The sequence below is a fragment of the Anas acuta genome, chromosome 1 (genome assembly GCF_963932015.1).
Source record: "Anas acuta chromosome 1, bAnaAcu1.1, whole genome shotgun sequence".
Lineage (NCBI taxonomy): Eukaryota > Metazoa > Chordata > Aves > Anseriformes > Anatidae > Anas > Anas acuta.
In genome coordinates, this window is record NC_088979.1 from 169,870,961 (window position 1) to 169,882,234 (window position 11,274).

At 50.9% G+C, this 11,274-nt stretch overlaps 1 protein-coding gene across 1 annotated transcript; it reads left to right on the forward strand.

The window, feature by feature from the left end:
* Positions 1–386: 386 nt before the first annotated feature.
* LOC137846453 (putative ankyrin repeat domain-containing protein 20A2) lies at positions 387–10,790 on the forward strand. Its single transcript, XM_068664740.1, has 16 exons — positions 387–550; positions 1,283–1,397; positions 1,635–1,808; positions 2,747–2,768; positions 3,113–3,298; positions 3,413–3,474; positions 4,705–4,857; positions 5,321–5,532; positions 5,734–5,827; positions 6,303–6,380; positions 6,633–6,745; positions 7,176–7,317; positions 8,664–8,846; positions 9,227–9,465; positions 9,900–9,978; positions 10,650–10,790. Exons 1-16 carry the CDS (start codon positions 387–389, stop codon positions 10,740–10,742), a joined length of 2,109 nt encoding a protein of 702 aa, XP_068520841.1. The 3' UTR covers positions 10,743–10,790.
* Positions 10,791–11,274: the final 484 nt, after the last annotated feature.

Consider the following 11,274-nt stretch of genomic DNA (forward strand, 5'->3'; position numbering starts at 1 on the left):
ACTGCCGCAGTCACTGCTGGACTGTGGGGGAGTGTGGCCCTCCAACTTAAGGCAACACCTAGTGACGCCCCTGGTGACGCCCATTGTGACATAATGTGACACAACACTGAGACACAGTGTATATGCACCGCTGCCAGCAGCAGTGCTCAGTGCTGTTGCCTCTGCTGTGGGAGCAACAGCACTGCCCTGGCTGGGAGCCTTGGTGCGTCCGTGCCCTGCCTGGGAGTGCCAGGCCACAGCCGCTGCTCGGGGCTTGGCTCCCCTGCCCCTGCGCCTGTCCGTGTCGGACCCAAGCAGGGCCCGCAGGGCTCCGGTGGCCCCAGGTGGGCTTGTGCCCACATCCTTGCTGCAGCATGAAGAGGCTCCTGGGGCACCAGGAGCGTCCGATGCCCAGCAGCACTTTGCTGTCCAGAGACAGCGATGCCCACCAGCTGCCAGAGGAGGGCCTGCATGGGCTGCACCGCGCGGCTGCCCGTGGCGACCTGGCCCGGCTGAGGAAGCACTGGTGGCTGAAGAGACTAGGCAAAAACTGTCTGGACCAGGCAAAGCGGTGAGGGGCTGGGGGGCATCTTAAAGGCTCGGGCTGGGATCGCTCTCCTGTGGCGTGCGAGCTTCAGCCTGGTGCCACTGCGTACGCGGCTCTGGCACCAACCCTCCTTCTGCAGCAGGTGTCAGCAAGAGCTGAGGCGATGGAGGGCTGAGACTGGGCCTCGTCCGGCCAGGCAGTCACTGGCACTGGACATAGTCAGGGGAACGTGCTCCTACCAGCCCTTGGCAAAGCCTTCAGCCCTGCGCGGAGAGACGGCTGAAGCGCAGGGCAGAGTCAGGAGCACGGCAGCAAGGGCACCGCCTCCCCTGGAACCCTGGGTCAGAGCTGATCACTGCGAGGGCTTTTCCCTCTCAGCTGGCAGAGGGGAAAAATCCAGCTTTGCTTGGAATTGCTGGGGCGGCTCGAGCGCTGCTCGAAGGGTGTGCCGCCGACCGCCACCGCCCTGTCCTCTCCCTGTGGGGTTGTTTAGCAGCCGCTCGGGCATTAGCAGTTCTCTCCTGTCTGGTGGTGATCAGCATCAGGGCATTCACCGCCCTTCTGCCGCTTGAGCGATTGTGGAAAAACTCGGAGGCTTACACAGACTTCACAGTCTTCATGGAGTTCCACAGCCTCCAAAGCTTACGTTCCGCTTGGCATTGGCAAGTGAAGACTTGTGGCCCTGCGCGTGTTCCACAGCCAGGAGTGATTTCAGGCACTGCCTGCCTGTGGAAAGCTAATTTATTTTGGTTTTAGGACACCTCTGCACCTTGCCTGTGCGAACGGCCATGCAGATGTTGTTCGATTCCTGGTGCAAGAGAAGTGCCTGCTGAACCTTTGCGACAACACTGGCAGATCGCCACTGATGAAGGTATGTGGAACACGTTACTCTGCTCTAAGTGGGGCTTTATCGATTGCGCTTCAAGTGACAAGCGTCTTGCTGCATTCTTCACGCCAACCTGTAGAGAAGCCTGAAAGTTGTAATCAGCATGTAATAAGCGTACGCGAGCTTGTCTTGGAAGACACTCTTGTCTTCCAGCACTGGGAAGCTGCTGTAGCTGTGACAGAGTGAAACATGGCACAAATCCTTCCTTTGTGTTGTTTGCAGGCAGTGGAGAGCCAGCATGAAGAATGCGTGGCGATTCTGCTAGAGCACCATGCCGACCCAAACTTGAATGTTAGCAGAGGCAACTCTGCCCTTCACCTGGCTGCCGCAGCTCCTAACACATCTATAGCAGAGATGTTAATTGAGCATGGTGCACAGCTTGAAGCAAAGAACTGGGTAAGTTTTGAGTATGGGTAGCGCTGCTCTTTGGGAAAGGCACGTAATTCATCTGGGTTGTTCTGACTGGGATTCTTTATCCTTTCAGGAGGGAAATACCCCGCTTCTTCTTGCCATCTCCAGCCATCAGAAAGAGATGGTAAACTTTCTTCTTCAAAAAGGAGCGACTGCGTGTGCTAAAAATGATTTTAAAAGGTGAGGCGTTGCTCCAAAGTGCATGTGGGTCTTCTTAGTGTTGTCACTGGAAGGATCTGGAGAAAGAGAGTCAGTGTTGTCCAAGAGACAGTGGGCATGAAGTGAAACAAGAGTCCTTCCCAGAGCTGCTTAGGAGAAACCCTCTCGGCATGAGGAAGGTTAATCAGGGGAGCAGGTGGTGCCAGGGGTTTGAGCAGCCTCCATCCTTGCAGGCTTTGAAGAGCAGCGTGGAAGAAGCCTTGAGCAACGTGGTCTGGACTCGTGGCTGAGTCTGCTCTGGGGACGCGGTTGGCCAGGAGGTGTCCCGAGGTGCCTTCCAGCCTCAGTCCTGCAACACTCCCCTGTGTGTTGTGGCTTGCTTTCCCTCAGCTTGTAGGAATCAGGGAGGGAATTGTTTGGGGAGTAGACAGGGATTAGAATAATAACAACACAGAGCCTGCAAATGCATATATGATATATGTTTCATATATCATCTTTTGGATGTTTTAGGACTGCTCTTATGCTTGCCGCTTCTGTTGGGGAAATGGAGATAATAGAGCTACTTCTTTCCTATGGTGTCAACACTACCTGCAAAGATTTCAGTGGCTTCACGGCTGTGGATTATGCTCTCCAGTTGGGACATGTTGGGTGAGCGTTTTGTACGTCGCTGTTAGAGTGGCTGAGTTGTCCGTGTCCGTGCTGATTTGTCACCCTTTGTGGTAGATGCACAAAGGCTTAATGATATCTTCAGACCATTCTTGAAGCTGGGCTCAGTGATGCCTTCTCGTAAGTCTCCTTCCCAAGTCAAGAGAGGATTTGGAAGTAGAGGAGAACTTCCACCCACAAGGCTCTCCTAGAAATCCTGCTTGTGTTGCTAAGCCCAGTTCCACTCCACTGAGCAGGGAAGAGGCGCCTTGTCTTTCAGTGGGGATCTTACCAGTGTCCCTTCAGATAAACCCTCAAAGAGATCCCTGGTGGCGTAGCAGATCCACCATCATGGGGAGACTGACACCGCACACAGACAGTTCTGAACTGGTTCCAAGTCAGTTGCTGTCCTCAGCAAGAGCCAGGATCCTGGGCAAGGATGTTTTGGATCTGACTGCCTGTATGTTCTCTCTTTCTACGCGTAGCATTGCCAGGAAACTGCAAGAACATGAACGCAGTGAAAAGACGGGAGAAGCTTCTGCTGATGCTGCACAAGACACAGCAGTCCCCAGCAGATGGTGCTCTCCAAGGACTGAGTGCATTACAGCGGCCACATGTGCTTTGGATGGAGAAGGTAGGAGCCTGTAGTGTGGAAGAGCCGATGAGGACAAGTAATGTGGCCTGATGTCAGACCCTTTCCCGTATTTGGGGTCAGGGCTTGACTGGCCGGGAAACGCAGAGTACCAGGAATGCTCACACTGTCTTGCTTCGTCCATCCCTTGTAGGCGCCCTGCCAGGTGTAGGAGCAGAGCAGGAGGAAGAGGCTGAATTGCCCACGGATCACAAGGTACTTTCTGTGAAGGACCCACTGGCTGCCACTTGGCTCGCTTACTTTGGGGCAGGTTTACCTCTGGGCTCGCTTCCCTCTCTTGCTGCCTCTGCCACATGTTTGTGACTGGGGGCCCTTGAACTACTTGTGCTCCAGCCCAGCTCTTCAGTTTGCACTGGGACAAAGGTTGGTCAAGGTGCTAGGAGACCTGGGTCTCGCTGCAGCTGGCCTTTCAGTTAGAATCACAGAATCACAGAATTTCTAGGTTGGAAGAGACCTCAAGATCATCGAGTCCAACCTCTAACCTAACACTAACAGTCCCCACTAAACCATATCCCTAAGCTCTACATCTAAGCGTCTTTTGAAGACTTCCAGGGATGGTGACTCCACCACCTCCCTGGGCAGCCTGTTCCAGTGCCTAACAACCCTTTCAGTAAAGAAGTTCTTCCTAACATCTAACCTAAAACTCCCCTGGCGCAACTTAAGCCCATTCCCCCTCGTCCTGTCACCAGGCACGTGGGAGAACAGGCCAACCCCCGCCTCACTACAGCCTCCTTTGAGGTATCTGCAGAGTTCCAGCCGAGGGGAAGCATATTCTATATAATGAAGCAGCAAAGGTTCTTCCTGCTGCTTAAAATCTGAGCTTCTCAAAGGGGCTGGCGGTAGTGGCCATTGCTTTTCACCATACCTCACCAGCGCTCCGGTAACCTTTACGTGGCAATTTTTAAGGCCAACAACGAAGACATACATACCAGAGAATAGCACTGAGGGCTTGCAGCTCTGCTTGCAGTGTGCATTCCTTGGTTGCGAGCATATTCTCAGAAGCTGCAGGGAGATTCCAGGCCATGCTTAAGCTCTGGCAGAAAGAAGTCTGGCCTCTGCTTTACAAGTGCTGAAATGCCCCTGGAGGCAACAATAGTTCTGCAGATTCCATTCTCCACTGCCCGCCTTCTTGCGTAGGCAGAAAGCCCCTGCCCAGTCTCTCCGGCTATGTTCCAAGAAGAGAAAAAACGTTAAGCCTTCCTGTGTTTTAAGCAACAGAAACCCTCACAAAGAGCTGCTGATAGTTGAGGCTAAGAAAGATGGAGAGAGGCCCCCAGCTGTGCAGATGCCCGGCGGTGGTGCGCTTCCAATGCTTTGTTTCAGGCAGAAGACTGACCTCGTTGCAGAAGCTAATGAGTAAAAGCGCAGCTCATATTCCCATGTTCTCACTGACTTTGTCATGCTCACTGAACCCCATTTCTGTAGGATCGAGACAGACAGCTGCAGATGGAGCTTCCTGGTGCTTCTGAAAGTGTGTCTGTGTCAGAAGCCACACCTGAAGATACTGAGAGCCAGCATGGGGATGATGAGGAAGACGCAGAACGCTTGCGAGAGGTATTGAAGAAGGTTAAAGCTGAGGTATGGAAAGGCTGCACTATAGGGATAAATCCGAGGGTGGTTGTCCTTTCTCTTCCCTTCTTCCCCCTCTCTGCTGGTGACCAACACAACGGGCCCTTTGGGGAGCTTTTCACAAGCTGGAGGGACAAGCAGTGCGTTAGGAGCCACCTTCTGGTGGGTAGGTTTGAGCAGAGCAGTTTGCGCTTTCTCAAAACTTGGCTGTGCTCTGAGGCACAGAGGGTGTGCCACCACTTGGGTGTGCTCTGGCAACAGCTGAAAACTTTTTTTCATGTCTCTATGCTGGGGCCAGCATTGCCAGTGTCTGTGTCAGAGGCGCAAAATGGGCTGAGTTTTGTGGCAGCATTCAGGAAATGCTGTAGAAAATCTTGAGAGCTATAGGAGAGGGGTTAGTACAAACTGCAGTGAAGTAACATGCATGGGGGTTTGAGAGTGGGAGCAGCCAAGTCCCCTCCATAGAGACTAGGCTGACTACCATGGATTGATTCTTCCTGTGGTTTTGCAGGTGAAGGAATTGAAACAAAAGCGTATTCAGGCTGAGGACTGGGTAAAACACCTGGAGACTGTACTGCAGGATAAGAAGAGCGAAGTAGCAGCTTCTTCCCAGAAAGTGCAAGACCTTCTGGAGGCATTCTCTGGAACTGCAACTCTCCGAGACCTGGAAGAACGCGTGCAAGGGTAAGCAGGGTAGTACGACAGAGGGGCGAGGCGCTGCTTTCTGGGACTGTGTGAACGCACGGGGATTGCCTCGTCGCATCGCAGAAAGTTAACACTTGATTTGGAAAGAAGCCTTTGCTTTAGCTTACGTTCTTGCACACTGCTCTTTCCAACTGTATGCTCTTGTGGAGTTCCACAACAAGGCCCATATTTCTCTTTCAGACTCGAAGCTGAAAGTGACAGATTGGAAGCCACAATCCAGCAACAAAGCAGACTGATTGAAGCCCTTCAGAGACGCCGGCAAGCCTCTGCCTCAGTAAGTCAGTGACAAACTTCCCTCTTCCCTGTGAGCTCCTGCGCCTGGCTAAGTAGTTCTGTGGGGACAAAGTAAGATGGATTCCCTGTAAGTAGGAAAGTAAGAAGGATTCACTGGAATGCACCGGTCTAGGTATTTTCTGCTTTAGACCAGTGGTGATACTGTAGACCTCAGGCTGCACTTGAGATAGTCCTCCTGCATGAGAGGTAGTTGTCAAGTTTGCACAATGCTGCACAGCCCCGACCTGAAATGCCACGCGGTCGCTAACAAAGCAGTTCCTCTTGGTGTAAAGGAGGGGCTTTCATTTGTGGCCTCTGCGAAGCAAATGATTCTTCTTGTCTGCCTGGGGAGGTGGTGAGGCGAACATGAGCCCAGTGCTCTACTGGGACTGGCAGGAGGGGAAGAGCAGCAGAGAGATGTGAGGCAGGAAAGTTGCATGCAGCATGACTTTTCACTTCTTCTTGTGCTTCTGTAGGCTCTTAATCCCCAGAAGACCTTGGTAACTCCCTTTCAGTCAGCACAGATGACCGCAGACGGGCCTCCACACCAGCAGGTATGGGAATGCTTTCTGTGAATGACTATTTTAGCCTTTGAATACCTGCTGGGCAGGCAGTGGGTGGAAAGACATGGGGAGCCATGGGGAATCCTCCTGCTTTTATGGCAGAGCACTTTCAAGGGAAGGGGAAGCCCTGCTCCCCCTGCTTCCCCAGTGCTGCTACCCAGTTCTGCCTAGGCATTCTGCACATACCACATGTAGATACTGTCCCTGCGCTGGTTCTACCATGCATCTTTTCTGTTTTGAAAGTGTCAGTGTGAGAGAACGGAACAGAAGCAGCAGGTCATGTTGAAACACCCAGTCGAAGTACACCTCCAGCAGGAAAAGAAAAGCAACAGCAAACTGCAGAGAGAACATGACAGGTATGGCTTGTTAGCACTCTAAAGAGAGATCCCATAGAGTAGAAATCAAGCGTCATGGAGGCTGATTGTAAAAGTAGGTGAGGGCAACTGTCTGTGAGCAAATTCAAGCCTCACGCTAGGCCTTACAAGGCTCTTCTGTACGCGTGCTTTTGGTTTTACAGAGCTGCCAAAAGAACTTCAAATGCAGGTTGCCCTGCAAGTCTCCTGGGAGGGAAGGAAGTCCCTTCTCCATTTGTTCCTGCGTTGAGGCGCAAGGTGGACCCTCCAAGTGACCTGTGGCACTGGAACGCTGTTTTTTTCTCAGTAACTCCTGGTCTGTCAAGCATGTTAAAGAAGAAGCAAGCGACCTCTATGCTGTTTATGTCTGAGAATGTGAAACGGGCTGGTAGTTCCTTCACCTCATTGTTTTCTTGACTAATTTGCTGCGCAGGTTAAGGAGGCATCTGAATGCAGCTCTGAAGATCCTAAGCAAATATGAGGCCAGAGAAAGAGAGACCCAGTTTAATACTGCAGGAGACACGATGAGCAGCTGCTCTGAAGGGGCCCGTGAAGCTGACAAATTAACAGCAAAGGTGAGCTCTGGATTCTGCAGGATTTTTTGATTTCTTTTTTTTGTCTGTTAATGTTTGTACCTCTCTTTTCTTTTCTATACTGCTTCTCGTATTACGAGTTGCCTGTTCTCTCCTCGGTGCTCCTTCTGTTGTCATACATAGCAGGTGAACGCAGATGCAGTTGCCATTATGGGTCAAAATGAACGTGCAGAGCAGTATCTGTGAGGGCACACTGAGGGCAGGCTGCTCTGTGAAGGAAGGACGAGCTGAGAGTCACAGCAAGGCTGGTGGGCTCAGTGGCTTCACAGGCCATGGCACAGGCCCACAGCATTTTCCAGGTCTGGCAGGTGCAACTCCACCTGTCTGAAGTTGGCTTTGCCCAAGATCACTTCTGGAGCCCTGTCTTAGGAGTTGAGCCAGTGACGCTTTTGTAACTTGCCGCTCACCAGCCGCTGTCTCAGCCCGTCTTCCCCTAGCCATGGGCACCCTGATGTCGAGGAGCAAGAAGTGCTTTTGAGCTGCCATGGGTGTCTTGTTCAGTTGCATGGAACCCTTTAGCTACCCTTCCCCTCGTTACTGAGAGGTGCTGCTAAGGCACACGTGTGCTTTAGGAGGTATTGTGGAAGGAGTCAAGTGCCCTTGTGGTGGCCCATTCTTAGTCCAAAGGCTCGTAGCATTCTCGTAGCTTCACTGCCATTAGAAGAGGTCTCTTATTTGCAAGGAAGTAGCATTGTGTGGAGGCAGTGTAAAGTGAAGATTAAGTTTCCTTTTTTTTTGTCTGCTTGTTTGTGAGGGTTTTGGTTTTGTTTGCTATCTATTTATGAAAGGCAGGAACCTCCCGATTGTATTTTTAGTATGTATAAAAAGGGTACATTTCTGGGGGAGGAGAGTAAGGCAGCACCGCAGCTGACCTTTGGGACTTCATGGAACATCTGCTCTATCCTGCGTATCCTTGCAAGCAAACATCAGCTTTGACCTAGAGAGAAAATGCCTTCCTCCAGCAGCCATGTCAAATGGCCTTCTGAGGCACAGTTTCCAAAGCTTTCAGAGTAACGACAGGAAGAGCATTGGTTGCTCGTGCCCCCCCCCACACACAATAGGTGTTCTTTCTGGTGTCTGGGTAGAGTTGTGTTTGATGTCCCATGAGCAGAGGAGCATTTCGGGCAAGAGCGTCCGTCCCTAGCACCTTTCAGACCAGTCTCCCCGCAGAACCGAGGCAGGGTGAAAACTTGGGGAATCCTGTCAGCAATGATCTAAAAGCTGTTCTGTTAAAAGACGAGCCCGCCTTTACTTTGCTTTCAATACCAAGTCAGAAGGTGACAAACACCATCTTGAGGCCCTACCCCTTTATGCTTTGCTCTCCACAGCTCAAAGAACTTTCGCAGCAGCTGGAGATGGAGTCTGAAAAACGCAGGCAGCTAGAAGCACAAACTTGCAACCTGCAAGAAGAGCTGTCTGCTCTGCGTGGGTCTCAGGAAAAACTGGAGAAGACCAATGTCCAGCTGCAAAAAGAGGTGGCATACCTCAAAGATCTTCTGAAGACTTACAAGGTGGGTCACGACCAAAAGCAACAGTATGAGACACAGATAAGAAAGAGCCTGACAGGGAACAAGTGCTCATACCAGAAGTCTCAGGACATATTTGTATTTGGGGTCTTGCCCCTCATTCTTTCTGTGAGGCGTTGTTCTCCCCTGGCGCAGAAGTCCCTGTGAATTGTGTATGGAGCCTTTGGAAAAGGCCTACTTTCTCCTCCTGAGAAATAGGATCGTTGACCTGTGGTAGTTTCCGTGTTCTGCCTTGACTGCTGGTGGTAGTGAGGAGGAGAGCGCCCTCCCCTTAGTGAGGCTGGGCCCTTGAAACTGGCTATGTGTGGCTGATGGGGGGATGGTTCTCTTCTTTGTGGTGATGGAAATTTCATTATCTGCTTCAGACACAGGCAGCCTCTCTGGACACGCAAGATCTGACAAGATTCCCTCCTCGTGCTTCTCTGAGAAAGAAGCTAACGCACAGAAGCAGAGATGCTGACTCTGAAGAGGAGGATGTTAGGGAAAAGACACTGCAAGAGCATACTTCTCCATATGAGTCCATCGAGGCAAGGCTGGCAAGTTACAAGCACTACTATCTGCAGGAAGTAAACCTCAGAAGACGCCTAGAAAAGGACCTCCAAAAGTACGTCTGCACTTTTTTTGGAGTGAGAGCAAGATGCTGCTTTTTCCTTGTACATTTTCTTCCTAACATCCCTTTTTTTCTGTCTGCTCGGCATTATATCAGTGAATTTGCCTAAAAAGGCATACTGATAAAAGACTCCTCTGCAACCCTTCCTCTCTTTTAGAACTGCCTTCATAATGCTTCAGTGTTCCCGCAGTAGCATCACTGGTCATGGCATTACAAAAGCATTTTTGAAGTTGGTATCGTCTTAAGAGGTGGCCTTCTGGCCACTCCGATAATGTGTTCCTCGTCGTAATGTTCTCCGCGATATAAGTCAGGGAAGAAAAATTGCCTGTCCTATTGTCCTGTCTGCAAACATGAATGCTTGAATAATATGGTCCTTCTAGAGAGCAGACTCTCTGAATCTCCTGATTCAATCTCTCTGAATTTTTCAGAGCTCATCAGAGACTCAACGAAGCCAACGCTAAGCTCAACCGGAAGGCCGGAAGCACCACTGAAGCCTGCGTGGCTAAGGTCAGCATTCATTAATGTTATTCTCAACCCCTCTGAAAGAATATCTGTGGGCAAGCTTGTGCTTCTGAGCCTCAAGTTAGAATCCCTTTGTGGTTCCAAAACACACCGTCTTTATGCTAAAACAACTGCTAAGCATCAGAAGAGTGCACAACTGTATGGGGGAGGGCTGAAGACCTCTGGTCATTGGGGGGTGTGCAAAATACAGAGTGCCCTTCTTCTTCTGAAAAGTCATAAGGGAAAGAGTGAAGGGAAAGACAGGGAGAATAGACAAAATGACCGTAAAAATGGTAATGAGAGAACGGGCACCAGACAAAGACATGCCACACCGAAGGCTGCGTTAGGGCCAGGTGGCAGCAAGAAGATGTTTGCCTTTTCAAAGGCAGATCCTTTTCAACGTTTTCAAGGTGAATGCGGAAGCTGCATTTTAGGAGTAGTGTTCCAAAGAACGCCCAGTTTGAATGCTTAGGGAGTAGGGACACTCGAGGATGAAGAGGGCTGCAGAGGACTAAGTCTAACACTGCTGAGCAAGAGTCCTTTGCAGGTTCCCTCACAACGTTCTGTGTGTAGCTTCTGGAATTTCCTTCACTAACTTTTGACATACTGTTAATTGGAGGTGACAACGTGTTCCTGCCTTGTGCATTTCCTTATTTTGCATTTACTTGTTTTCACAGCTGAACACGATTACAGATCAGATGAAGGTGGAGCAGAGGACGTCCCAGTCCAGAAAACAAGGCGGTTCTGTGCAGATAACAGCTTGCCTTTAATTCCAAGTTCTGTCGCCCACCTTGGCATTTAATAAAGCATGTCATGTAGTGCGGGTCTTTGTCTTCTTCTCTTCTCCCTTCCGGGCTTTGCTTCTCCTCTCCCATGGCCATGTGACCATTCCCTCTGATTCCTTCTGCTTGTCTCCCTTACTGACCAGGAGCATCCTGTGAACAGCAAATGTGTTATTTCCGTTGTGGGAATCAGACCAAGCCTTTTGCAGATGTATCCTGTGAGTTTCACAGTACCAAGGGAAACTCGTGGGCAAACTAGGGACAAGGGCTTGGGATGGAAAAAGGGAGAATACGCAAAGACAGAGGTGTCATTTGCCTGCTGTGGCTAGAAATGGTTCCCTTGCAAAAGGGGTAGCCCACGACAAGCGGGGGCCTCAACCACACTGTCCATGAGGCTGGCAGAGAGCTTTAGTGCTGTGGCCAGATTTCTGAATGCAGGGCAAATGATTTGTAGGCTTCAAACCAGCATCCTCTGAGCAAGGTGTTCTCCTGGGAAGGAGACTCGGGCTCTCCCATATAA